The sequence below is a fragment of the Myxine glutinosa genome, chromosome 6 (genome assembly GCF_964187855.1).
Source record: "Myxine glutinosa chromosome 6, kmMyxGlut1.1, whole genome shotgun sequence".
Lineage (NCBI taxonomy): Eukaryota > Metazoa > Chordata > Myxini > Myxiniformes > Myxinidae > Myxine > Myxine glutinosa.
The window spans coordinates 154,031,423-154,057,086 of NC_136266.1; the positions used below are offsets into that span (position 1 = coordinate 154,031,423).

At 49.2% G+C, this 25,664-nt stretch overlaps 1 protein-coding gene across 2 annotated transcripts in view; it reads left to right on the plus strand.

The window, feature by feature from the left end:
• ANKLE2 (ankyrin repeat and LEM domain containing 2) overlaps positions 1-6,489 on the plus strand; it is a 73,338-nt gene extending 66,849 nt beyond the window's left edge. For both annotated transcript variants that reach the window (XM_068118760.2, XM_068118761.2), the window contains exons 11-12: positions 2,916-3,047; positions 6,128-6,489. In XM_068118760.2, the coding sequence (XP_067974861.2) occupies positions 2,916-3,047; position 6,128 (133 nt within the window). In that variant the 3' untranslated portion in view covers positions 6,129-6,489. The remainder of the gene's footprint in view (positions 1-2,915; positions 3,048-6,127) is intronic.
• Positions 6,490-25,664: the final 19,175 nt, after the last annotated feature.

Below are 25,664 nucleotides of genomic sequence, written 5' to 3' on the forward strand. Positions count from 1 at the left end.
GAACAGAACTGGATTTTGTGGTGGGAAGGAAGCGACAGCAGTGGAGGGTTGAGGATTCTAGGACAGTGGCAGGAGCGCATGTTTTCACCCAGCACAAGCCTGCGGTGTTTGTGGCGAGGATGAAGAAAAGGAAGGAGGCAGGGGTCAGAAGATAGGTCTTCTTCCACTCCTCCTCCAAATTAGGTGGGGGAGGGGGATCATCGTCGTAGAGTAAAAGGCATTTATGGGGTGTGTACAGAGATGATAATTGCACCGGAAAAAAGTTTGAGTCAGTTGGATGAAGAGGCTGTTGAATGTATTTGTGAGGGAGGGTTCAATTCCACAGGATTGGAGGACATGGTTAATTGTATCGAAATGGAAGGTGAAGGGTGATGTTCAAGATCCAGGGAAGTACAGGGGCATGATGCTCCTAAGTCATGTCATGAAGGTGCTGGAGAGGTTTCTGGATGGGAAGATGAGGAAGAGTATGGAGATGGAGATTGGAAAATAGCAGCAGGGGGTTTAGATAGGGTAGGGGACGACGGATGGGATGTTCACGTTGAGACAGCTGGTGGAGAAGAGGCTGCAGTTGCAAGGTGAAATGGCATTGGGACTTATGGACCTGGAGAAGGCCTACGACAATGTCCCGAGAGAGATGGTGGTGGTGACACTGAGATGGATGGGAGTGCTGGAAGCAGAAGTTAGTTTGGTGGAAGAGATGTACAAGAGACCGAAAGGAAGAGTTTTGGTTGGTCTTAAGATGTCTGAGGAGTTCAGTGTGAACATCGGTTTGAGGCAAGGAAGCGCTCTCAGCCCACTCCTGTTTATCATGGCGATGGAGCTGGTAAGCAGGATGGTAAGCATGAAAGATATTCTGGGGAGGATATTGTATGCGGACGATCTGGTTGTTGTTGTGGTGGTGAGTGGGTGGGAGATGCAGGAAGTACTGGGGGAGTGGAAGGAGGCATTTGGGAATCATGTGCTGAAGATTAGTATTTTGAAGACTGAGGTGATGTGGGTCGAGCAGCAGAGAAAATACATGAACATCAGGTTAGAGGTGAAGGAGAACAGAAATAAGTTTGAGTTTCTCGGGGGAACAGTGACCGGAGATGGTATGTCCGAGGTCCAGAGGAGAGTTCAGGCAGGTGCGAATGCATGGAGGAGTGTGGGGGGATTAATGGCAGACAAAAATATATCAAGGAAATTTGAAAGGGAAAGTTCTGTTGTCGTGTGTAACGCCGGCCTACTTTACGGTCTGGAGATGGTGGCACTAACCGAGAGACAACAACAGAGGCTTGGTGTGCAGATTAGCTTGATGGGGAGATTGGTGAAATGCTAGCTGAGATGGGCTGGACACTTGGTGCAGATAGGGAAAGAGAGAATGGCAAAGAGAGCAGAAAGGTTGAGGGTGCAAGGTATGAGGAAAAGAGGTAGACTGCTGTTGGGATGGATGGATTGTGTGAGGAGAGATATTAGTAAGGTGGGGGTGGTTAGAGAGTGGAGAGAGTTGGCCGAGGACAGAGAGAAGTCGAGGAGTGTTGTGGGTCAAGGCAGGGCAGAAGCTTGGTGCCACTGGACCTCACCCCTTATGAAGGGAAGAGGAGGAGGAGGAGAAGAAGATTAATAGGGTTACACAAACATTGAAGCTATGTCAATGTATTGATCATTTTATGTAAATGCAGAGAAATGATGTGAGTCATCGTTTTTCTCAGATTAGTGTTTAAGATTGTGAAGAGATGGATTGTGGTACTTCTGGTGAAAGGTCTTTTGTTGCAGAACTGTTCCTTGACCGGATAAATTGTTCAAGCTCAGAGGGCATTTCCCACATTGATTCCATACAAACAAAGCTCCATCTGTTGATATTCAGAAAATCGCCAGTAGCTTTACCAAAACCCCCACACCCCAAGCAAAGAGAAGAACGGCCCCAATAAAAAATATAAAAAATAGCCCCGAGTGGGCCGACGGTCATCTGCTGAGGTTGTAGTTCAGACCTCTGCTGATTTGAGGGAATCCCCCTGATCCCTTAAGAGCCTCCCTGATCCAAATTTCGAAAAATTATAAGACCCCTGCAGACCATCGAGTAGAAGGGCTGTATTGGGTTTCAGAGCAATCGGTTGGTAAATAAGAGCCTATTCGGGATCCGAAGTTTCAGGGGGTAAGTAGCTTCTAAACTCCACCCCACCTCCCCCCACCTTCTTGGGAGCCCCTATGATCCGAAATCGAAAATTCGAAGCTCGAGCGATTGTGCGGCCTACTGCATCAGGCGGGTGATGAGGGAGGGGGAGCAAAAAATAGCAAAATGTTGATGGATGAACGGATGGACAACTGGACATCACGGCCCATTTTACAAGGTCATCAATTCGAGATCGAGATGATATGACCAAATAGATGATATGACCAAACAATATGACCAAAAAATTCTCCCTCCCACACATCTCCCTGCTCTCAAATGTTGTGTTTGTGTGCTTCCCCTTCCCGCTCCCTCTTTTTATATATTTTGTTTGGTTGATTTGTTTGTGAAGTAAATGTTAGCTCTTTCACAAGCCTCGATTCAGTATACAAAAAAAATCAAAAAAAAAAATCAATGTTTCCACGTTTTTTCCGAGTGAAACTATTTGAGGGATGTCACCTTCAAAACCAAAGTTGTGAGGCCATGCATTCTGCAGTTTGAATTGTAAACGTTTGGCTAATTGCTCAGCACTCCTTTGCTTTGATAAAATGTTTGCAGAACTCACAAAACCCGTGCACACTTTCAACGGTTTTGTCACCATGAGTTATATTTTGGGTGTTGCCCATCTTCTGACAGGCTGTTTTAACAGTTGATTGCTGCATTACCTTACAACCAATTGATTTTGGGTTCACAATTGATTTTGCCTATTTTTCCTGTTCTACATATCCTTGTATCGTGTGTTTTGGCATTTTCCTTCCCTTTTCAGGCCTGATCCCTGCAAGCTTGATCATGATGTTTATGCTTCTTTGGTCGGTGTATCTGTTGATCCAGCTCGATTTCCTCAAGTCGTCAATTGGATGCATTCAGTATCCAGTTATGCTTCATCTCAACACCAATGGTATTGCTATATGTCGTACGTACAGATGCAAAAATTAATTACTATCCTTGTTGACTGACATCGACACAGCAATGCACTTGCTCCATTGATGTTACAAGGCTTCAGTACCTGGTAGGAATCAAAATAAAGAGCAATTACTGCACCGTAGTCACAAGAAGGAAGCCGGACATTAAACACACACACACACACACACACACACACACACACACACACACACACACACACACACACACACACACACACACACACATATACATTCGTGTGGACAAAAATATTGTCAACCTTGCACTTTTTTCAAATAACACAATTTTCTCTAAAAATAAGTTGAAATTGACAAAAGTATTTGGTCTCCACAATTCTTTATTTCAGTGTTAATATCATAGAACCATTGTTTTTCATTCAGAACTTAATATATCCTTTTAAATCAGAAAATAAAAAGAAATGGCATTGACAAAATTATTGACACCCACGACTTAATATTTGGTAGCACAGCGTTTGGACAAAATAACTGCAGTCCAGCACTTCCTGTAGCCATGAATGACCTTCCTACGCCTCTCTACTGACAGTTTGGCCCACTCTTGTACAAACTGCTCCAGTTCTCCCAGATTTGAAGGGTGACTTCTCTCAACTGCTGTTTTCAGATCTCCCCACAGTTGTTCAATGGGATTTAGATCTGGACTCATTGCTGGCCACTTCAGAACAGTCCAGTGTTTTGTCTTGAACCATTCCTGGGTGCTTTTTGAAGTGTGTTTGGGGTCATTGTGCTGCTACAAGACCCATGACCTTCGACGGAGACCCAGCTTTCTGACACTGGGTTGAACGTTGCGCTCCAAAATGTCTTGGAAATCTCCTGATTTCACGATGCCATGCACACATTTCATGATGCCAGAGGCAGCACAGCAACTCCAAAACATCACTGAACCTCCTCCATGTTTGACGGTAGGGAAGGTGTTCTTTTCTTTGACGGCTTCATTTTGTTTTCTGTAAACATAGAGATCATGTGCTTTACCAAAAAGCTCTAATTTGGTCTCATCTTTCAATAGGGCATTTTCCCAGAATGATTTTGGCTTGTTCAGGTGTGTTTTGGCAATCTCCAGTCAGGCTTTCTCAGCAGTGGGGTCCTCCTGGGTCTCCTACCATAGAACCTCCTTTCATTGAGTTGGCGATGGATGGTGCGAGTTGAAACTATCGTAGCTTGTGTCTGAAGGTTGGTTTGAATCTGTTTGGCAGTTGATCGAGGTGTTTTCTCCACCATTCGAACAATCCTTCACTGCAATCTTCGATCAAGCTTTCTCTTGCGGCCATGTCCAGGGAGGTTGCCTACAGTGCCATGGGCCTTAAACTTCCTGATAACATTGCGTACGTTGGTCACATGAACATCAAGGTCTCTGGAGATGGACTTGTAGCCTTGAGATTGTCCATGATTGGCTAAAATCTTGTGTCTGACCTCCTCAGACAATTCTCTGGTTTTCTTTCTTTTCTCCATGCTCATTGCGGTACACACAGTGACACAAAACAGCAGAATGACTCCTCTCCATTCAAACTGGTTGAATGAGTGATTTTTATATTGCAGGCACCTGAAACTCACCTTAGGTGAGTTTAATTCCAAAGTCAATGAGAATCACCTGCTTGAAATCTAATTATTTCTAACAACTTCTAAAAGGTGCCAATAATATTGTCCGGGCCATTTTAGGATTTCTGTGTGGAGTAAGCTCAGATTTAGTAATTTTTTTCAGCTTTTTTGTTGTGTTCCACTGCAAACCAGATAGGAGGAAACCTCTGAAACAAAAAATGTCGGGACGGGCCCCGGGGAGGTTATCGGCTAGGTGGCGAGGCCGGTCGAGGCCGCCTCAGCCGGGCTGGGCCCATTTCGCAATTAAAACCTGAGCTGAATTATAGTAGTCAATCTTCTACGGCCACGAGTAAAAGCTGAATTATAGTAGTAAATTCATTCAAAAAGAACCCGGGCAACGCCGGGTGCATTCATCTCGTATGAAATAAAGTTTTAAATAAAATAAAATTTTAATAAAATTAATGAAGGGCGGGGCTCTGTACGGAACTACTTCACATCTGGATTTAAATATTTGTTTATGTCATGAATGTTGGTAAAAGTTTATTTATTTTATATCAATGCTATTTAACTTGTGATTTGAGTTATGCTGTTTGGAATGAAAATAGAGATATTGAGTTCAAGTGAATGACGAAATGCCGTGACGGTTTCTACTTTCTTAGCATGACATTTGCGGATTGCCATATGCAGATTTGCCATTGACTGGGTATGGAACCATTCAAATGGGTACGTGTTTTGTGGAAGTCCTTGACGAACCTGCTGTCCATGCTTGATGTTCGACTACAGGTGGCACAGGAATGTGCAATTTATTGGTTCCATGGTTTCCAATTCGTCGTTTTTTTTTTTACCCAAGTCTTTCACGAACCTGCTGTCCATGTCTGACGTGCAACTGAAGGTGCTACTGAAATGTGGAATTTATTGGTTTCATGCTTTAGCATTCACCGTTACAGGTACCTCGCTAGTATATTTATGTAATAAAATAGGATTGTCCGTCCGTCCCCAAATTACTCCCTCAGTTTTGGGGTTAGCCCCTCCAAACCTTCTATGGAACGTTTTGGGGTCCCAGCGGGTGTTGTAAGGTAGGTAGGAGGTTTCATAAATTCCTCAATAAAATTATGATTTTGAAATTGACTCAATATGAACAATGAACATGCTCCGAATCCGGAAGTGAACAGATGACGCCAATGAGCTGATTTGATAATATCTCAATACAATCGTCATTTAACACAGTATTTTCTTCACAGCAAGAATGGTTGACAAGGGTGATGTTAGCTGACTTCCAAGCAAATGGACAATGACCTCTGGCAAATGATAGTGAATAGATCAGAATGTTTGAAGTACAATGTGTTGTATTTTCATTAAAGCCGTCACGATGGGTGAAAATGTCTTGTACTTTATATACTGAACAAGCAATCTCCCTTTTTATGTGTAAAGCCTTGTTTTTAACCTCATTACTCTTTACCCACTCCTTCACTATCCTAATTCCAAACTTGTCCTTTATTTTCAACAGATGAGCCAGTTCAGCATCGAGACAAGATAAACAAGAATCATGGATGAAGCCAAAAACCACTTATACATACTTTTCCACACTCTCATTAACTTTTTCCCATGCTCTGTTTTCTTGTGGTCCTCCAGCTCTTAAATTTTAATTCCGATGTTTTGAATGTCTTGCTTCGTTCTAAGTACCCAAACTTATATCTCTTTTCTTGGCCATTTGCACTACACTATTTAAATTGTGTATTTGTCGTACTTTTTAAGTATTGTACTATCAATATTTTGGTTAAAAAAATTAATGTGCATACTTTTTATTACATAATTTTGATAGTTTGAGTTTTATATGATGGAAAGATAAACCGTTTCCGTTTCACCAAATCCATGTTTCATTCACATTTATAAATCGTAGAAATAATGGTTTACATTGAGGTGGGGTGAAAAATTGGATTTTATTGTTACAAAATGGACATGCTGAATGCTGAAGGTGGATCAGACTCGGCAACGGCTGCTAGAGTGAGATGTGCATGGAAGAAGTTTCGGGAACTGAGTGGCGTGCTGATGAGGAGGGGAGTGTCGTTGAAGCCGAAGGGAAAGGTGTATGCTGCATGTGTGAGAAGTGTTTTGATTTATGGGAGTGAGACACGGGTAATGAACGTAGACCAGTAACGAAGGCTGGAAAGGGTGGAAATGCGAATGGTTCGGTGGATGTGTGGAGTATCGTTGAGAGAGAGGAAGACAAATGATGAATTGCGAAAGATTATGGGAATAGAGCCTGTGATTGATGCTGTGAAGAGGAACAGGTTGAGATGGTTTGGTCATGTGTTGAGGAAGGATGAAAGTGACTGGTTGAGAAGAGTGATGGAAATGAATGTAGAAGGAAGTAGAGGACGGGGAAGACTGAGAAAGACTTGGCTAAAGATGGTGGAAGAAGAAATGCGGGCAATGGGGTTAACAAGGAGAGATGCAGAAAATAGGGCAAAATGGAGAAGATTGTCATGGGGACCGCAAGGCTAACCCCCACTCTAGCAGGGAAAATGGCCTTAAAATGCATGTTGTTGTTGTATTGTTACAAAATGGGTGTAAATTGAGCTAAGAAGCAAATAGTACTTTTGTACAAACTAAGAAGTTTGTACTGCATGAAGAAGTAAGCTGTGGAATGCTGACTGAGGTGCAGGTTTGGGATTGATGTTGGGATAAAAGTTCGAGAAACTTAAATTAAATACTGCTTATTAAAATTTTCTTGTTTACATTATTATATATCCAAAACTAAAAATCCACTTTTCCACTGGAAGTCAAGTTATGTTCGCTTGGATGTGGGATTCAGAAAATAGGGAACAATATATTTTGTTGAGTCCATTAGGGGATTTGTACGAGACATAATCAAGAAAATGACAGCATTTTATTGGGACACCGCAAGTTAAATCAAGAGTATCAACAACACAACACAAGAGGCATTTTAAGGCCATTTTTCCTGCAAGAGCGGGGGTTAGTTAGCCTTGCGGTCCCCATGACAATGTTCTCCATTATAAATCAAGAGTATGAAAATACATTACGCTTGCGACAAAACATGAGAATGAAAACCGGAATTTTCAAACAGACATCGTCTTTAGTAGTACCATCTGTGTGACCTTTTCAACTGTCAATATGGTATTTTGCTTTGTATTAGCTCGACAACAGACTATGGCACTGCAGATAAGGCCTTCTGTAATTCCATGGATCTGACCGAATATGTGACATTCCCAACGCAAGTCTCCACTCACACAGATGAGGTATACATGTATCGTGGATTGGAAGAATGGCGTCACATGATGACGACTTGTCAGTTATGGCTACTGATGCTGTGGATGAATATTTAGCATTCGTGAGCTTTTTTTTTTTTTTCTTGTATACTGAATCGAAGCTCGTGAAAGAGCTGACATTTACTTCACAAACAAATCAACCAGACAAACAAAATATATAAAAAGAGGGAGCGGAAAACAAGATGGGGAGAGAAGGGGAAGCAGACAAACACAACATTTGAGAGCAGGGAGATGTGTGGAAGGGAGAGGGCTTGGGGGGATGAGGCGTGGGAAGGGGGGGGGGGGGGGAGAAGTATAAAACACAAGGACACCAAGGACTTCCAGGACAGAAGTTGGTATTTCAAAAAAGTGGAATTGGGGTGAAATTAGCGGGGGTAGAAAAGATCAAGGTTTTGGATGGGGGAAGATAAGAAATGGTGGTGAACAGCTGTTTTAAAGACCTGGAGGGTGGATTGGGATTGAAGAGAGTGAGGGAGTTTGTTCCAGAGGCGGGAGAAAAGAGGAATGAAGGAGTGAAGGTGAGTTTAACCATAGGAGGGTTGCAGGCAGATCTTGTGCGACCTGTAGGAATATTTGGGGGACTGAGCCCAGACAGAGCAGGGGGAGCAAGGCCGGAGAGGAGTCGGTAGAAGACAGAAAGACCACCAACCTGCCTGCGGTGAGTGAGAAAGGCCCTCGGAGTTAGCTTCATCGCGGGAGATTCCAATGATTCTGAAAGCTTTGGTTTCAACAGCGTGAAGCTAAGCTAGGTGTGAGGCAGGAGCACCAGCCCAGAGGGGAGAGCAGTATTCCATTGAGCTGTGGATGAAAGCCTTGTATGTGGTGAGGAGCTCAGGTGTGCAAACTGGCCTTTGACCTCTCTGAAGTAGTGCTCTCCAGCTATGAAGAATTTCATTCCTATATCCGAGCAATAGGTGAGACAGCCTTCCTTGTATTCCTTGACCTCAGTCAGAGCTGTTGAAGTGAGTGTCCTAAACTAAGGGGTCACATAGTTTCAAGGAAACATGGCTCCTTGAAACTATACACAAAGAATTAAGTTAAGCACCCCCCCCCCCGTTTTTGTACAACCTCGCACATTACAAGTTTGTTGTCGTCAAAACAGTGTAATATACCCATGATATTGCTATATTTTCTGGAGAAGTGATATTATGGTCACATAAAAACATAACAATCATGCCGTTTTCAATATTTTATTCTGAATAATTTAAGGTGAAATTTTTTGGGAATTTTAGGCATATTTTCACCTCAATTTAAGTATGGAGCTATAGGTCCATCACGGACAGTGTGGATGACGTTTATGTTTTCTAACGTACAGTCATTGTTCTGAGAAGACCTCTAGGGATCTTTGCGTCAATAACGTGTGTAGGACCCACGTGATCGGATCACTGACTCAACCCTACGTCTCATAGACCCTGTAAGCCGTCGTATGCGTTGCTGTGGCAGGTTGAACCCCCTCGAGCACGTTTGGGACATGTTGGGACGACAAATTGCGAAGATGGTCCCTCCAATAGCCAATCTGGATGAATTGGAACGTGCATTACATCGGGAATGGAACAACCTGCCACAGCAACGCATACGACGGCTTACAGGGTCTATGAGACGTAGGGTTGAGTCAGTGATCCGATCACGTGGGTCCTACACACGTTATTGACGCAAAGATCCCTAGAGGTCTTCTCAGAACAATGACTGTACGTTAGAAAACATAAACGTCATCCACACTGTCCGTGATGGACCTATAGCTCCATACTTAAATTGAGGTGAAAATATGCCTAAAATTCCCAAAAAATTTCACCTTAAATTATTCAGAATAAAATATTGAAAACGGCATGATTGTTATGTTTTTATGTGACCATAATATCACTTCTCCAGAAAATATAGCAATATCATGGGTATATTACACTGTTTTGACGACAACAAACTTGTAATGTGCGAGGTTGTAAACAAACGGGGGGGGGTGCTTAACTTAATTCTTTGTGTATATGTGACTGCGATCGGCCAATCACAGTGCTCCATGGAGAGAACAATATACGGCTCCTCCCCTCCTCGGAGTGTACAGTATAGTGGCATGGGGTGAGAATTCATTCTCCTCACCCCCCCCCTCTTTTCGCCCCGCCCCCTCTCTCGCTCCACTACCACTCTCTCTCTCCCCTCCCCCCCACCCCTTCACCCCACTTTGGCTCTCCACCACCCCTTTCTCTCCCCCCCCGCCCCCCACTCCTCTGTTTCTTCACCTCTCTCCTCCACCACTCTTTGTCTCTCCGCCACCCTTTTCTCTCCCCCCCCCACCCCTCTGTTTATTCACCTCTCTCCTCCACCCCTCTTTGTCTCTCCGCCACCCTTCCATCTCTCTCTGTCTCCTCCTCCTTTCCCAACCCTCTCCTCGCTCCACCCCTCCCTCCCGGAGAGTACAGTCCAGCTCGAAAACGTTCCACAGGGATGTTGCCCATGTTGACTCCAATGTTCCCCACAGTTGTCAAGTTGCCTGGTAGTGGATCACTACTCTGAATAGCTCGTTCCATCTCATCCCACAGATGCTCAATTGGATTGAGTCACTGCCATGTTCGTGGAACCATTCCTGGACAATCCTAGCCATTGGGCATTGGGCATTATCCTGCTGAAGAAATCCATTTGCAGATAGATACACTGCTCCCATGAAGTGATGCACCTGATTGGCCATGATGTTCAGATATCCTGTTGCATTGAAACGTTGCTCCACTTTTATCAAGGGGCCCAATGTGTGCCATGAAAACACACACCACACCATCGCACCACCACTACCAGCATGCAATGTTGACACATGGCATGATGGATGCATGTACTCATGTGGTTTTCTCCATACCCCAGTCCTCCCATCAGCATGAAACAGCAGGAACCGGGATTCATCAGACCAGGCAATGTTTTCCCAATACTCCGGTGTCCAGTGTTTTCATTACTTAGCCCACTGCAACCGCAGGTTCTTGTTTTTTGCTGAACGAAGTGGACCTCTGCATGGTCGTCGGCTGCCATACCCCATTCATGTCAATGTACGACGAGGTGTGCATTCGTTTATGGGTCTTTCGGCACCAATGTTGTACTGGACTGTCGGTTGACTAACTGTAGCCTGGCTGTTGCTCTGCACATTTAGTGTCAGCCTCCTTTGGCATCTTTCATCAATGAGCCGTTTCTGACCACTGGCCTGTCATTGGCTGGATGCCCTTTGGGTGGTGGACCATTCTTTATACTTGGGGGGGGGGGGGAGGGGAGTGGGGGTTGGGGGGGGGGGGGGGTCGTGGGGATAGGAGGTCAGTATTAGAGGTGAAAATGAGAACAAGGTGTGGGGAGAGGGTTGGGGGGGGGGGAGGTTGATGAGATGTGAAAGGAAAGAGGTGTGTGTGTGTGTGTGTGTGTGTGTGTGTGTGTGCGCGCGCGCATTCACACATGATGGGGACAACAGGCTAGTGTAGTGGGTCCAGCGGTCAGCCTGATTGATGTCCTGAATGTCGTAAACTTATCGAGATGGTACTGACTGCCAGTCGGGTAGAGATTCGCAGGGAGGTACGGCTAGGTAATTTGAATGTGGGATCAATGGAGGGTGGAGGAGTCGAGGTGGTGCAGATGATCCAGAGAAGGAGGTTGGAAGTGTTGTGTGTGCAGGAGAGCAAATAGAAAGGAGACAGGGCGAGGAGGTTGGTATGAGGATGTAAGCTGTTGCACGCGGGTGGGGATGGAAAGAGTAATGACGTGGGAATAATAGTATCGGAAGAGATCAGCCAAAAGAAGAGTAGAAAGATAGAGGGATGGATAGTTATGATATCGCCATGGGTGGTCGTACAATAATGTACAAAGGCAAAGCGTGTGTTATATTTCGTATCTGGGCTATAAATCGGAAGGACTTGGGGCATAGAATCAGGAATGCACTGGAGAGGATGATGGGAATGGTTGAGATGGAGGTGAAGCTGTGCATTGTGGGGGACTCGAATGTGCATGTGGGAATAGCGGGGCGGTTGAAGAGAAATGTGCTGGTGAAGCTGGTGATGAAGAACGGAATGTCCATAGCTGGTTTATTCTTTTTAAAAGCTGGAAAGCCACAATATTACAGGAGTGGACAGCATGGAACAGAATTAGATTTGTGGTGGTATGAAAGCGACAGTTGTGGAGGGTTTGAGGATTGTAAGGCAGTAGCAGGAGAGCATGTTACCTCCCAGCACAGGGAAACATCAGGGGGTCGGAAGATTATTAGGTGGGAGAAGTGGAAGGGAGACGTCGCCGTAGAGTACAAGAAGAGGATGAGGACCTGGTGTGAGCAACTTAGCGAAGCGGAAGGTTTAGAGGAGGTAGTGAGGTTGGCCATGTAAACCGGCTCGATTTTGCTGATAATTTTGATATCTGTTGATTTGGGTGCTTAAAGGGGATAGGGAATTGGACGCTGTCCAATTTACAAATGACGTTTTGGTACCTTAGGTATTTAATGAATGTACCTTAATTAGGCATTTAATTAAATTTAACTGATTACCTGATATTGTGGCGGGCACAAGGGACAATAATTCCTCGCACCAGTGGGTGGCGCGAGCGTCCAGGCGGGGAACGAAAATGCAGGCCCCGCCTTTCGACCGATCGGCCATGCCTGAGGGCAAGGCGTGGCCTCGGGACATATATGCGGGCTCTAAGCTCGAGCCCGCACAGTGTGCTGAAGTACGAGCTCTTAATAAAGACTTTGTTTGTACCAACGCGTTGTGGCCTACCTCTCTGGCAATCGAGTTGTGTGTGCACAGCACCACACTGGTGACCCCGATTGGTTCAGCCGTTGCTGACCCCCGAACGTGCCATGGCTACCAACGCCGTCGCAATCAAACTCCGGGAGTTTTGGGAAGCGCAAGCCGACATTTGGTTTGTGCAGGCCGAAGCTCAATTTCAGCTCCAGGGCATAAGGGCGGACGAGACCCGGTACTACCACGTGGTCGCCGCCCTCGGGCCCGGCACTGCCGCCCGAGTCGTGTCCATCCTTCGGCGCCCGCCGGGCCCGGCACTGCCGCCCGAGTCGTGTCCATCCTTCGGCGCCCGCCGGGCGACCACAAGTACGAGGCGCTCAAACGTCTCCTCCTCGCCACGTTTGGGTTCACAGAGATCGAACGGGCCGACCGCCTTCTGGACCTTCCCGCCCTCGGCGACACACGACCATCCGTCCGGATCGATTTCATGCTGTCGCTGCTTGGAGACCAGCGCCCGGATTTCTTGTTCCGCGCACTTTTCCTCCGCCAGCTACCGATACAGGTGCGCCTCGCGCTGGCCGGTTCCAACATCACGGAACCCCGCGCCCTGGCCGGAGAGGCCGACAAGTTTTTCGCGGCCTGCGACACGTGGTCGGTTTACGGTGCTGCCGTAGTGGATCCCGGGGCAGAGGCTACAGCGCCCCCGGCTTCCCTCGTGGCCGCTGCTGCGCCCTGCTCACTACCGCCGCTGCCACCACCACGGCCGCCGCGGCCGTCACCGCCGCAAACCTGGTGCTACTACCACGCCAGGTTCGGCCGCAAGGCTAAAACGTGTCGCCCGCCGTGCTCTTTTGATGGGTCGGGAAACGACCGGGCCGGCGCTCATTTGCGGCCCTGAGCATCGGCCATTCCGGCAGCCTCCTGTTCATCACGGACACCTTGTCCGGGCGCCGTTTCCTTTGCGACAGGAGCGCAGGTAAGCGTCCTCCCTGCCTCCGCGTCCGACAAGCAAGCCGCGGGCCGGGGCCCCGCTTTGCTTGCCGCCAACGGCACACCCATCCGCACATTCGGGAAGCGTTGCCTCTCACTGCGGTTCGGAGGGCAGCGCTTTCAATGGTCGTTCGTCACCGCCAGCGTGCCAATGGCCCTGCTTGGTGCGGACTTCCTATGTGCGCATGGCTTGTTGGTCGACGTTAAGCGCAGACGTCTCGTCCAGGCCGCAACCTTCAGCTCGCTCGCTTGTTCGCTGAGCGGCTTGTTGAGCGGCTTGCCAAGCGGCTTGCTGAAAGGTTCCGTCCCGGCGAGTTTAGTTTGCACGCTTCCAGCAGCGGACGACTTTACCCGCCTCCTCGCCAGTTTCCCGGCCCTCACGCGGCCCACCTTCTCAGTGGTGGCCGTTAAACACGGGGTGGAGCACCATATACCCACGGTCGGGCCGCCGGTCTACGCCCGGGCACACCGACTCGAACCTACGAAGCTCGCCGTGGCGAAGGCGGACTTCGCCACGCTGGAACGGCTGGGTATCGTGCGGCGCTCAAACAGCGCTTGGGCCTCTCCGCTGCACATTGTGCCGAAGCCCGGCGGAGGATGGTGGCCGTGCGGTGACTACCGCCGGCTCAATGACGCCACCACCCCCGACTGCTCCCCGTTCCCGCATATCCAGGACTTTTCCGCCCGGTTGGCAAACACGACCGTGTTTTCCAAGGTGGACCTCATCAGGGGCTACCACCAGGTCCCCGAACAACCGGGTGATGTCCCGAAGACGGCCGTCATCACCCCTTTCGGCCTCTTCGAGTTCCTGCGAATGCCTTTTGGGTTGAAGAATGCGGCCCAGGCGTTCCAACGGCTTATGGACAGCGTCTTGCGCGACTTACCTTTCATCTATGTCTACCTGGACGACATCCTAGTCGCGAGCGCGTCCCGGGAGGAGCACCTGCTCCACCTCCGCACGCTTTTTGAACGCCTGGGCCAGCATGGCCTAATCATCAACCCCGCAAAGTGCCGTTTCGGCGTCGCCACCATCGACTTCTTGGGGCACCGCATCACCAGGCACGGGGCCGTCCCTTTACCGGCCAAGGTGGAGGCGGTCATGGATTTCCCGCGACCCCGCACGATCAAGGAGCTCCAGGAGTTCCTGGGCATGGTAAATTTTTACCACCGCTTCGTGCCCCACATTGCCCAGCTCCTCCGCCCCCTGCACGAGGCCCTCCGGGGCAAGCCGGGCAAAGGTGACATTGCCTGGTCGGAGCCGATGGCCACGGCGTTTGCGGGCGCAAAGCTGGCCCTGGCCAACGCCACCATGCTGGCGCGCCCGATGCACCGATCGCCCTCACCACCGACGCGTCGGACCACGCGGTGGGCGCGGTGCACGAGCAGTGGGTGCGTGGTGCTTTGCAGCCGCTGGCGTTTTTTAGCCGGCAGCTTCGCCCGCATGAACGCCGCTACAGCACCTTTGACCGCGAGCTGCTCGGGCTCCACCTGGCGGTCCGACACTTCTGCCATCTGCTGGAGGGCCGCCCGTTCACGGCTTTCGACGACCACAAGCCCCTTGTGTTCGCGATGGCCAAGGTTGCCGAGCCATGGTCGGCACGGCAGCAGCGTCACCTCTCTGCCATGTCCGAGTATAAGACGGACATCCGTCACGTGGCGGGTAAAGACAACCCGGTGGCGGATTGCCTTTCCCGGTCCGTCGCGCACGCGGTCCACCTCGGGATCGACTATGCCCGGATGGCGGAGGACCAGACCGCCGACCCCGGCGTCCAGGCCTTGCGGACCGCCGTCACGGGCCTCCGCGTCACCGAGGTGCCGTTCGACGCCGCGGGCGCGGCCCTCCTGTGCGACGTCTCCCTCGGCCGGCCTCGCCCCATCGTGCCCGCTGGCTGGCAGCGCCCAGTGTTCGACGCCATCCACGGCCTGTCCCACCCGGGCACGAAGGCCTCCCAGAAGCTTGTCGTGGCGAAGTTCGTCTGGCATGGCCTCAGGAAGGACGTCCGCGACTGGGCCAGGACGTGCCTCGCGTGCCAGCGCGCAAAGGTCCACCGCCACACCCAGGCCACGTTGGCCCCGTTTACGGTGCCCGAGCGTCGGTTCGACCATGTGCACGTCGACTTGGTGGGACCTCTGCCCCCCTCGTGGGGGTTCACCCACCTCCTCACCATGGTGGACCGCACCACACGGTGGCCGGAGGCCATCCCATTGGCGGCGACGTCTGCGGCTGATGTGGCGCAAGCCTTCATCGCCACTTGGGTTGCCCGGTTCGGTGCCCCCTCGGACATCTCATCCGACCGCGGCCCCCAGTTCACCTCGGAGCTCTGGTGCGTGGTGGCGCAAGGGCTCGGCATAAAACTACACCGCACCACGGCCTACCACCCCCAGGCCAATGGCCTGTGCGAGCGCTTTCATCGCTCGATGAAGGCCGCGCTCCGGGCCAGCCTCCGCGATGGCAGCTGGGCCGACAGGCTCCCCTGGGTCCTGCTGGGCCTCAGGACGGCACCCAAGGACGACCTGCGCGCGTCCTCGGCGGAGCTGGTCTTCGGGCAACCACTGCGGGTACCGGGCGAATTTATCCCCGACTCCACGGCTCCTTGGTCCGCGGCGCAACAGCGCTCCACCATGCAGGAGACCGCCCGGAGGTTCGCCCCGGTGCCGACGGCACACCACGGTTGCCCGTCTTCCCACGTCGCCCCGGAGCTTCGCACGGCGGAGTACGTCTTCGTCTGGCATGACGCCCACCGGGCACCGCTGCGACCCCCGTACGACGGGCCCTTCCACGTGCTGGAGACCGGGGACAAATATTTCACCGTCGACATCGGTGGTGCCCCGGATCGTATCTCCGTGGACCGCCTCAAGCCGGCCCACCTCAATCTGGACCACCCCCCGCAAGCAGCTCTGCCTCCGCGTCGAGGCCGCCCCCCGGCGGTCAGACCCCCGGCACTCCCCAGCCCCGTCGTCCCGCTACCCCCCAGCCCTGCACGCATCGCCAGGGGGCGTTTCGGCTGGGTCATCCGGCTTCCCCGCAAACTCACCCTTCAGGTGCGTAGGAATTCTGGGGGGGCGCGTGTGGCGGGCACAAGGGACAATAATTCCGCGCACCAGTGGGTGGCGCGAGCGTCCAGGCGGGGAACGAAAATGCATGCCCCGCCTTTCGACCGATCGGCTTGGCTGTCCAGTGGGTGTGTGCATGTAACCGGCAGATGAAGAGGTACAGTGGAGTGTTTCCACCATGTTCTGGGTAACCCCTGATCGCTTGTGAAAAGGATATTTGTTCAGTGCTCTCAGCTACTGTTCTTTTGATAGGTTTTATTACTTGGCTGCTATTCGTCTTTTTGGATATTCTCAAGTTTAATAAAGTGTTGTATTGTGCTCTCCTACCAAACTTTCAAATAAATTCTATTAATTTGAAATCTCTGTTTGTTCAGTTAATTGAACACTTACCTTTGGGGAATTGCTTTTGAATTAAGGTGTCCTACCCCATATGGGGGGAGTGGTGTAGTCTGTAGACACACTACCAGGAGCCCTGGACTCCCCTGGGTGTCACATTTGGCGTCATGGACAGGATATTTCAGAGTTGGTTGGAGAGCCATACATTGGATTATGGGAAATGGTAGCAGCATAATGTTTTCTTGATTGTAGAGAACAGTGGTTGGCAGCGAAGACTCCACCCATCAGTGGACTTGAAAGCTCTGATCTTGTGCAGCTTCTCCACTTGGTGGCCCTTCCCTGGAACTTTTGTTATCAAACGGTGTCATAGGATCATGGAGGCGGAACTACAGACACTGCGGGACCAGCTGGAGCAGCTTCGGGTTGAAAATGAGAGACTGTCAGGCCATATATCGGGACCGGCTGATAACGTGTCTGTACCTCCGCCGAGGAGAGAACAAACTGTTTACCTCCCTAGAGAGAGGAAATGTCCTAAATTTTCTGGATGTTCATCTGTTGGGGCCTTAACCATAGACGAGTGGGTGGAGGAAGTGCAGAGTTGCATAAAGGCAAGACATATGTCAGAGTTGGACAAAGCACTGTTTGTTTATGATCACCGAGAGGGAGCCGCATGCACTGAGATTAAATTTAGAGATATAACGATAAAGGAAGATGATGAGCGGATCATTGAAGTATTGCAGGAAGTGTATGGTTGTTCTAAATCCTATGTGTCATTGCAGCAGAAATTCTTTGAGAGAAAGCAGAAGGAAGGAGAATCATTGCAGGATTTTTCCCATGCCCTCATGATATTAATGGAGCAAGTGCAACAGCGTAACCCCCAGGCTATGCCCAATTCACAGGTTTTATTGAGGGACCAATTTTGCGAAAATGTGAGGGACCACATGCTCCGTCGAGAGCTAAAGAGGATGGTGAGGCAAACTGTTGCGATGTCCTTACTCGACGTTCGCAAAGAGGCGATTCGATGGGTCGAGGAGGGTCAGCCCACCAGAGAAAAGTATGTGCGCCCCCTTCTACAAACATGTGAAACTCAAGTCACCGTTGGTAGTGAAGCAGTTGGGGTAAATCACTCCGAACTAGCAGAATTAAAAAGCATAGTTCTTAAACAACAAGCCCAATTGGATATGATTACACAAACTTTAAGTTCTAATGTGGGGGCGGGTCGGGGAAGGCCTTTTTATAATAGTAATAGATTTAAACGGGCACCTGATGGGCGACCAATTTGCATTAAGTGTGCGCAGCCAGGTCACATTGCTCGCTACTGCACACAAGGAAACCCACCCCAGATTAATACTGGTACTGCACAGGTTAACCAGTCGGAAAAACTAGAACCCCCCAGTGTGCAGTCACACACTGGGAGGGGTGTCCTTAGACTCTAACTCCGAACAAACCGAAGCACTTAGCAAGTTTGTTGGGTCTTGCCCCGTGCTGGCCGTGTCTATGGGGGGAGTGGAGGTCCCTTGTCTGTTGGACACTGGTTCCATGGTCACGACCATTATGGAAAGCTATTTTTTTGAACACTTTTCACATCTGTGGAAACGAGAACTTTATGACTGCAAGTGGCTGGGTCTCAAAGCAGCTAATGGGTTAGACATACAGTCATGTGAAAAAGTAAGTACACCCCATGTAAAGTTTGAATTTTTCAACATACAGCTATTTGATCTTCATTTCAACAATATTGATAGATAAAGGTGATATAATATAACAAATATCATGAAACATTTACATTTTGTAGTCCATTGTATAATTAAAATAAACATAAATGCAAATTTCGCATGTGGAAAAAGTAAGTACAGCCCTACATTTATCACCACATCAAATACCTAAAATTAGAATCAGGTGCACCAGCTCGTGCAAATGATTAGAACATCGTTAGAGAGGATCTTGGAGGAACCTGTCTTATTTAAACCTCAGACATTTAGTTTGGTTTGCTCATTGTTGTTGAAGTGTGCGGCGTCACCATGCCTAGATCAAAAGAGCTCTGAGGCCTTCAGAAAGAAGGTTATAGATGCCTACAAGTCTGGGAAGGGATTTAAAAAGATCTCCAAACAATTTGAAATCAATCATTTGACTGTCCGGAAGATCATCTACAAGTGGAGAAGATTCCAAACAGCTGCCAAACTTGTTCAGGCCAGGCCGCCCGAGCAAGTTCAGCCCGAGAGCAGACCGCAAGATGCTGAAAGAAGTCTTTAAGAACCCCAGAATGTCATCAAGGGACCTACAGGTAGCTCTTGCCACTGTTGATGTCAAAGTGCATGAGTCTACCATTAGAAAGAGGCTGCACAAATTTGATCTACATGGGAGGTGTGCCAGAAGGAAACCTTTGCTGTCCAGAAAGAACATCAGGGCAAGACTAAAGTTTGCCAATGAACACCTAGGCAAAGACCAGCACTTCTGGAACAATGTGCTCTGGACAGATGAGTCAAAGGTGGCGCCACAGTACTATTTGGCCACAGTACCAGAAGACATGTTTGGCAAAAACCAAAGACAGCATTTGACCACAAGAACCTGATACCAACTGGAAAGCATGGTGGTGGAAATATTATGGTTTGGGGCAGCTTTGCTGCATCAGGGCCTGGGCAGCTCACCATCATAGAATCCACTATGAATTCTTCATTGTACCAGAGGGTGCTTGAGGATAATGTGAGGGCATCTGTCGGAAAGTTGAAGCTCAACCAAAGGTGGACCTTACAACATGACAATGACCCTAAACATACCAGTAAATCCACCAAGGAATGGCTGAAAAGAAAGAAATGGAGGGTTCTGGAATGGCCAAGTCAAAGCCCGGATCTAAATCCCATCGAGATGTTGTGGGGGGATTTGAAACGAGCTGTGCATGCAAAAAAACCCTCAAACATCGCACAGCTGAAAGAATTCTGCATGGAGGAGTGGGCAAAAATTTCTCCCAGTCGATGTCAGAGACTGGTAGACAGTCATAAGAAACGCCTACTTGAGGTTGTTTCTGCCAAAGGGGGCAATACCACCTATTAGAGCCAAGGGTGTACTTACTTTTTCCACATGCGAAATTTGCATTTATGTTTATTTAAATTATACAATGGACTACAAAATGTAAATGTTTCATGATATTTGTTATATTATATCACCTTTAGCTATCAATATTGTTGAAATGAAGATCAAATAGCTGTATGTTGAAATATGTTGAAAAAGTCAAAACTTTACATGGGGTGTACTCACTTTTTCACGTGAGTGTACCTTACCTTGGTTATGTTGAGTTAGATGTAAAGGTACTGCACCGGTGTATGCGTAATAGGGGCGTATTGATTGTGAAAGAACCAGCCAATGGTGTTAGCAAGAGTCGTAAAAAGACCACCCCTGGTATTCTTGGCATGAACGTTATCACTGACTGCTACCATGAGCTATTTGAACAGCATGGCTCCAGATTATTTCAGAGTCCTCCTGTGCAGCCTGCCGCCCCGGCACGGAGACGTGTGCTTCGTCACTGTTAGAGGACCGACGCCATAGTAAGTTCCTCCTCTGCATTTAAGGTGAGGGTTCAGGGTACACTGCCCATATGCATAGTTGCTGGAACACTTTGCATGGTCCCTGTTACTTGCCCCCAGGTTTCACCTATGGATTTCTTCCTTGAGCCCCTTGGTCCCCTTGACGGTTGCCTCCCGGAGGGTTTATTGGTCTCTCCTGCTTTGGTCCACGCTGAGAGAGGTAGCCTTTATGTCCCTGTTACTAATGTACGCCAGTCTGATGTGTGGCTAACACCTCGCAGAGTGGTAGGAACAGTGCAGGTGGTCAGTGGTCAAGATATTCGGACTGGTAACTTCCTTCACATAGAGCTCTTACTTGACGAGTCTATACACGAATGTACGGCCCATGTGTCCGTCCAGTCTGTTGATCTGGATGCTAATGTCCTTGCTGACCTTGAACATCTTGACTTCCCAGGCCTTACCTTGAGTGAAATTGTCGAGGGAAAGTCCCTATTGGGTAGATACCATTCCCTGTTTTCTAAAAGTGAGGGTGATTTAGGCTGTACCAGTCTCATTACACATGAGATCCCGCTTTTAGACGACGTGCCTGTAATGAAATTGTATCTAAGTTGAACCCAGGCGTTATGCTCTCTCTAACCACTGAGAGGCGTCTATAAGAACTCGGACGATCACCGCTCCGAATCATTCCTGTGACATAATCTGTGTGACAGCATATACTCAAATGGTGCATATATCTAGATGTTCCAGGCTTGCTTGCATTGATTGATAATTGCTGGACTCCTCCATGATTATGTAATCCTGATATATGGCTTGATTATATCTTACAGGTGTTGCCAGAGATCGAATTTGAATTAAACTTACCTTGAGGACAATGTTGTGGATTTGACTTTTTAAAACACTTAATTCAAATTCGTCTCTTCGTCCTGAACGAGTACGGGACACGAACGAGTACGACATGGCTCATAAGATGATCCAAGTGCCTGTCTTCGGAGCAGACCCTCAGGCGACGGACGCGGCCGCCCAGCTGACACATTGGCTGAAAATCTTGAATAATCAGTTCAATGCTCAGGAGGCCGTCACCAATGAAACAAAACTCGCTGTGCTGCAATCAAAGGTGCACCATGCCGTGTACATGGCAATTGAACAATGTGAGACGTTCGATGCTGCCGTGGCTGAGCTGAAGCGCATCTACATAAAAAAACGAAGCGTGATCTATTCGCGACATTTGCTTGCGACTCAATGACAACAGCCCACGGAGAACTTAGATCAATTTGCTCAAGACCTCCAACGCCTACTGAAGGAAAGTACCCCTGTGGTACGCACCCATGAACAAGTCTGCGATGACCTTGTCCGCGATTCTTTCGTCTCAGGTCTTAGGTCACCAGTCGTCAGACAAAGACTATTTGAAGAATCCGATTTGACACTAGAAGAAGCCCTTCGGTTATCTCACGTGTATACCGAAGCACGGGAACAATCCGACGCGTATGAATGCCCATACGTCACAGCGGAGACATCTCGACAAATCCGACCGGAGAGAGCTACCGCCGAGGTCGTGGATGCTGCCTCGGCACCGCCGCCGGAATCGGAAACCATGGATACCCCCGAGGATCCCGATCCGGGCTCGACGGTGGCTGCTGCAGCAAGACCCATGTCAGGAAGTAACGCTACGTGCTATTTCTGCGGGAATCGGAATCATCCCAGGTCTGTTTGCCCTGCTAAAGATGCGAAGTGTCATTTGTGCACAAAGACGGGACATTTTGCAAAGCGAGCTCGCTCGACGATGAATGTGCTTATCTCCGAGCCCGCGGTACGAACGGCGCACGGCGTGCCTCACCCGACTTTGATGGGGATCACCCCTCTCCGTGGGCCCCGAGCTGAGAGCTCGACCTTGATGAGACTTGCCGCGCCGACTAAACAAGTGGCGCAAACACTTCAGTACGCGGTACGACCGGCCTTGATGGGCATTCTTCCGACACCCTGCCAACTTCCGGGATCGGCCACCCGATCGGTGAATGCTGGCTTTGAAGCTCCATGCGTGGCACGAGCGCCCTCCGGAGGCGGCACGAATGATCTGCAAGCTACTTTAACGGCACGAAAGCTGGGAACGTCACGCGTGGCTCGAGCGCCCTCTGGAGGCGGCACGACCGGCCTACAAACGATTTCAACGGCACGAAAGACTTTAGCTGGCGTTGGATCCACACGCGAGGCCAGAGCGCCTCCCCTCGACGACTCAATAACTACAGGTCCACCTGGCCTGGCTCGTGCTATAATCCCACTCATGATTGAGGGAATTTTTGCAAATGCTTTAATCGACACGGGATCCACTGATAGTTGTGTTGATTTTCGACTTGTGCAGAAACATGAATGGCCGATTCTTGGGACAAGACGCCGAATCTTTATGGCCTCTCAGGGGCTATGGCTTAGCACAAAAGGGGAATGTCGACTGAAGCTTGTGATTAAGGGTCGAATGTTTCCGGATGTGCATTTAATGGTCTTACCAGCATTATGTGCAGAAGTTTTGCTAGGACATGATTTTCTCAAGCGACATGGACATTTGGAAATGGAATTTGGTGGTACTGATACTCTCGCTGTGTGTGCTCTTGCAGGGATGGAAATTGAGCCATTGTCGCTGTTCCCCAATATGACCATGGACTGTACACCTGTCGCGGTTAAATGGCGATGCTACTCATGAGCTGACGCGCAATTCATTGTGGAAGAAACGGCACAGCTACTAAAGGAAGGTATCATAGAACCCAGTCGGTCACCCTGGCGGGCCCAAGTTCTGGTAGTACGAAGCGAATCGCATCGCAAACGCATGGTAATCGACTATTCGCAGACGATTAATCGGTTTACCCAGCTGGACGCCTACCCACTTCCGGGAATGGACTCCCTGGTTCGACAGGTGGCACAGTATTTGGTCTACAGCACTCTTGATCTACGGAGTGCATATCATCAGATCCCCATCTCCAAGGCAGATCACATCTATATTGCGTTTGAATCAGGTCAGAGGTTATACCAGTTCACGCGGCTACCTTTCGGGATCACAAACGGGGTCACATGTTTTCAGAGGGCTATGGACGACCTCATCGCTAAGGAGAACTTGACCGATGTCTTCATTTATCTGGATAATCTCACGGTTTGCGGGTATGACCAGGAACATCATGATGCTAATCTGAAGCGCTTCCTCGAGGTCGCGCAGAGGTATCGCTTTTTTTTTTTTTTGTTGTATACAAGATCGAGGCTCGTGAAAGAGCGAACATTAATCACACAGAAAGACAAACAGACACATAAAACAAATAACATCGGGAGTGGTAGACAAGATGGGGAGAGAGGGGGCAGGACACAAACACAACATTTGAGAGCAGGGACCGAGAGACATGGAGACATCGAGAGATCTGTGGGAGGGAGAGGGCTTTGGGGGGGAGGCATGTGAAGGGGGGGGGGGGAGGGGTGGGAGAGGTATAAACATATGGACACTGCCAGGACTTCCAGGAAAGAAGTTGGAATTTCAAACAAGGTGGATCTGGGGTGAATTAGTGAGGGTAGAAAAGATCAAGGTTTTGGATAGGGGAAGATAAGAGATGGTGGTGAACAGCTGTTTTAAAGACCTGGAGGGAGGAGTGGGATTGAAGGGAGTGTGGGAGTTTGTTCCAGAGGCGGGAGAAAAGAGGAATGAAAGAGTGAAGGTGAGCAGAAAGCCGAGATTTCGGCAGTTTAACCATCAGAGGGTTGCTGGCAGATCTTGTGCGACCTGTAGGAATATTTGGGGGACAGAGCACAGAGAGAGCTGGGGGAGCAAGGCCGGAGAGGAGTCGGTAGAAGACAGAAAGACCACCTACCTGCCTGCGGTGAGTGAGTGAAAGGCCCTCAGAGGTAGCTTCATCGCGGGAGATTCCAATGATTTTGAAAGCTTTGGATTCAACAGCATGAAGCCGGGCCAGGTGTGAGGCAGGAGCACCAGCCCATAGGGGAGAACAGTATTCCATTGAGCTGCGGATGAAAGCCTTGTATGTGGTGAGGAGCTCAGGTGTGCCGAGGAAGGACTTCGCACGACGGAGGATGCCCAGTCGGCGACTGGCTTTGGAGGCCAGCTTGGAAATGTGGTTTTCCCAAGAAAGATCATGGCAGATAGTGAGACCCAAAAGCTTGAGCGACAGAACTTCTTGGAGAGGATTGTTGAGAAAGTAGATGGGAGGGTTGTCCAGTCGATCTTTTCGGAGAGACATGGTAAGAGAGTGAGATTTGTCAGGATTGAAAGACATGTGCCACTTGATTGACCAGTCTGTGATTTTGTCCAGGTCTTCAGAGAGTGAAGAGGCTGCAGACTGCCGATCTGAGGGAAGAGGAATGGAGCGGCAGAGAGTGGAGTCATCAGCAAAGAGATAGAGAGGATTTTCCAGAGAGTCGGAGAGATCATTGATAAAGACCAGAAAAAGCACAGGGCCCAGCACACTGCCTTGGGGAACTCCAGCCTGAACAGGAAGGGGAGATGAGAGAAATCCATTTAGGGCCACACGTTGACTACGACCAGAGAGGAAGTCCGCAAGCCATGCATGGAGATTTCCATGGATACCATAGGAGGAGAGTTTGGTGAGCAGAGCTGGGTGCCAGACCGTATCAAAGGCACGTGATATGTCAAGGGAGACAGCTCTGATTTCCTGTTTGGCATTGAGGACCTCCATCCATTGTTGAGACAGCAGAAGCAGCATGTCCAGAGTAGAGTGACCTGGTCTGAAACCAAATTGATGATCAGAGATCAAGCCATTGGAGAAGAGGAAAGATTTCATATCCGAAGCAATGATGGATTCCATGACTTTGCTGATAATTGGGAGCAGGCTGATTGGTCTGTAGTTGCAAGGATCTGTTTTTGCACCTTTTTTGTGTAAAGCGGTAATGTTAGCTGATTTCCAGGATGCTGGCAACTTGACTATGAATGAGGCTAAATGTCGCTACTCTGCTCGCACGATAGATCTCCTGGGGTACACCGTGACCCATGGCTCTGTCGCTCCGGATAAGGAGCATCTGTGACCCTTGCTCGATATGGCCCCGCCCTGCGATCGTGCCTCGTTGAAGCGTGCTCTCGGGCTGTTTGCTCATTATTCCAAGTGGGTACAAAATTTCTCCGTGAAGCTCCGCCCACTTGTGGACTGCGAAGCGTTCCCCATGAG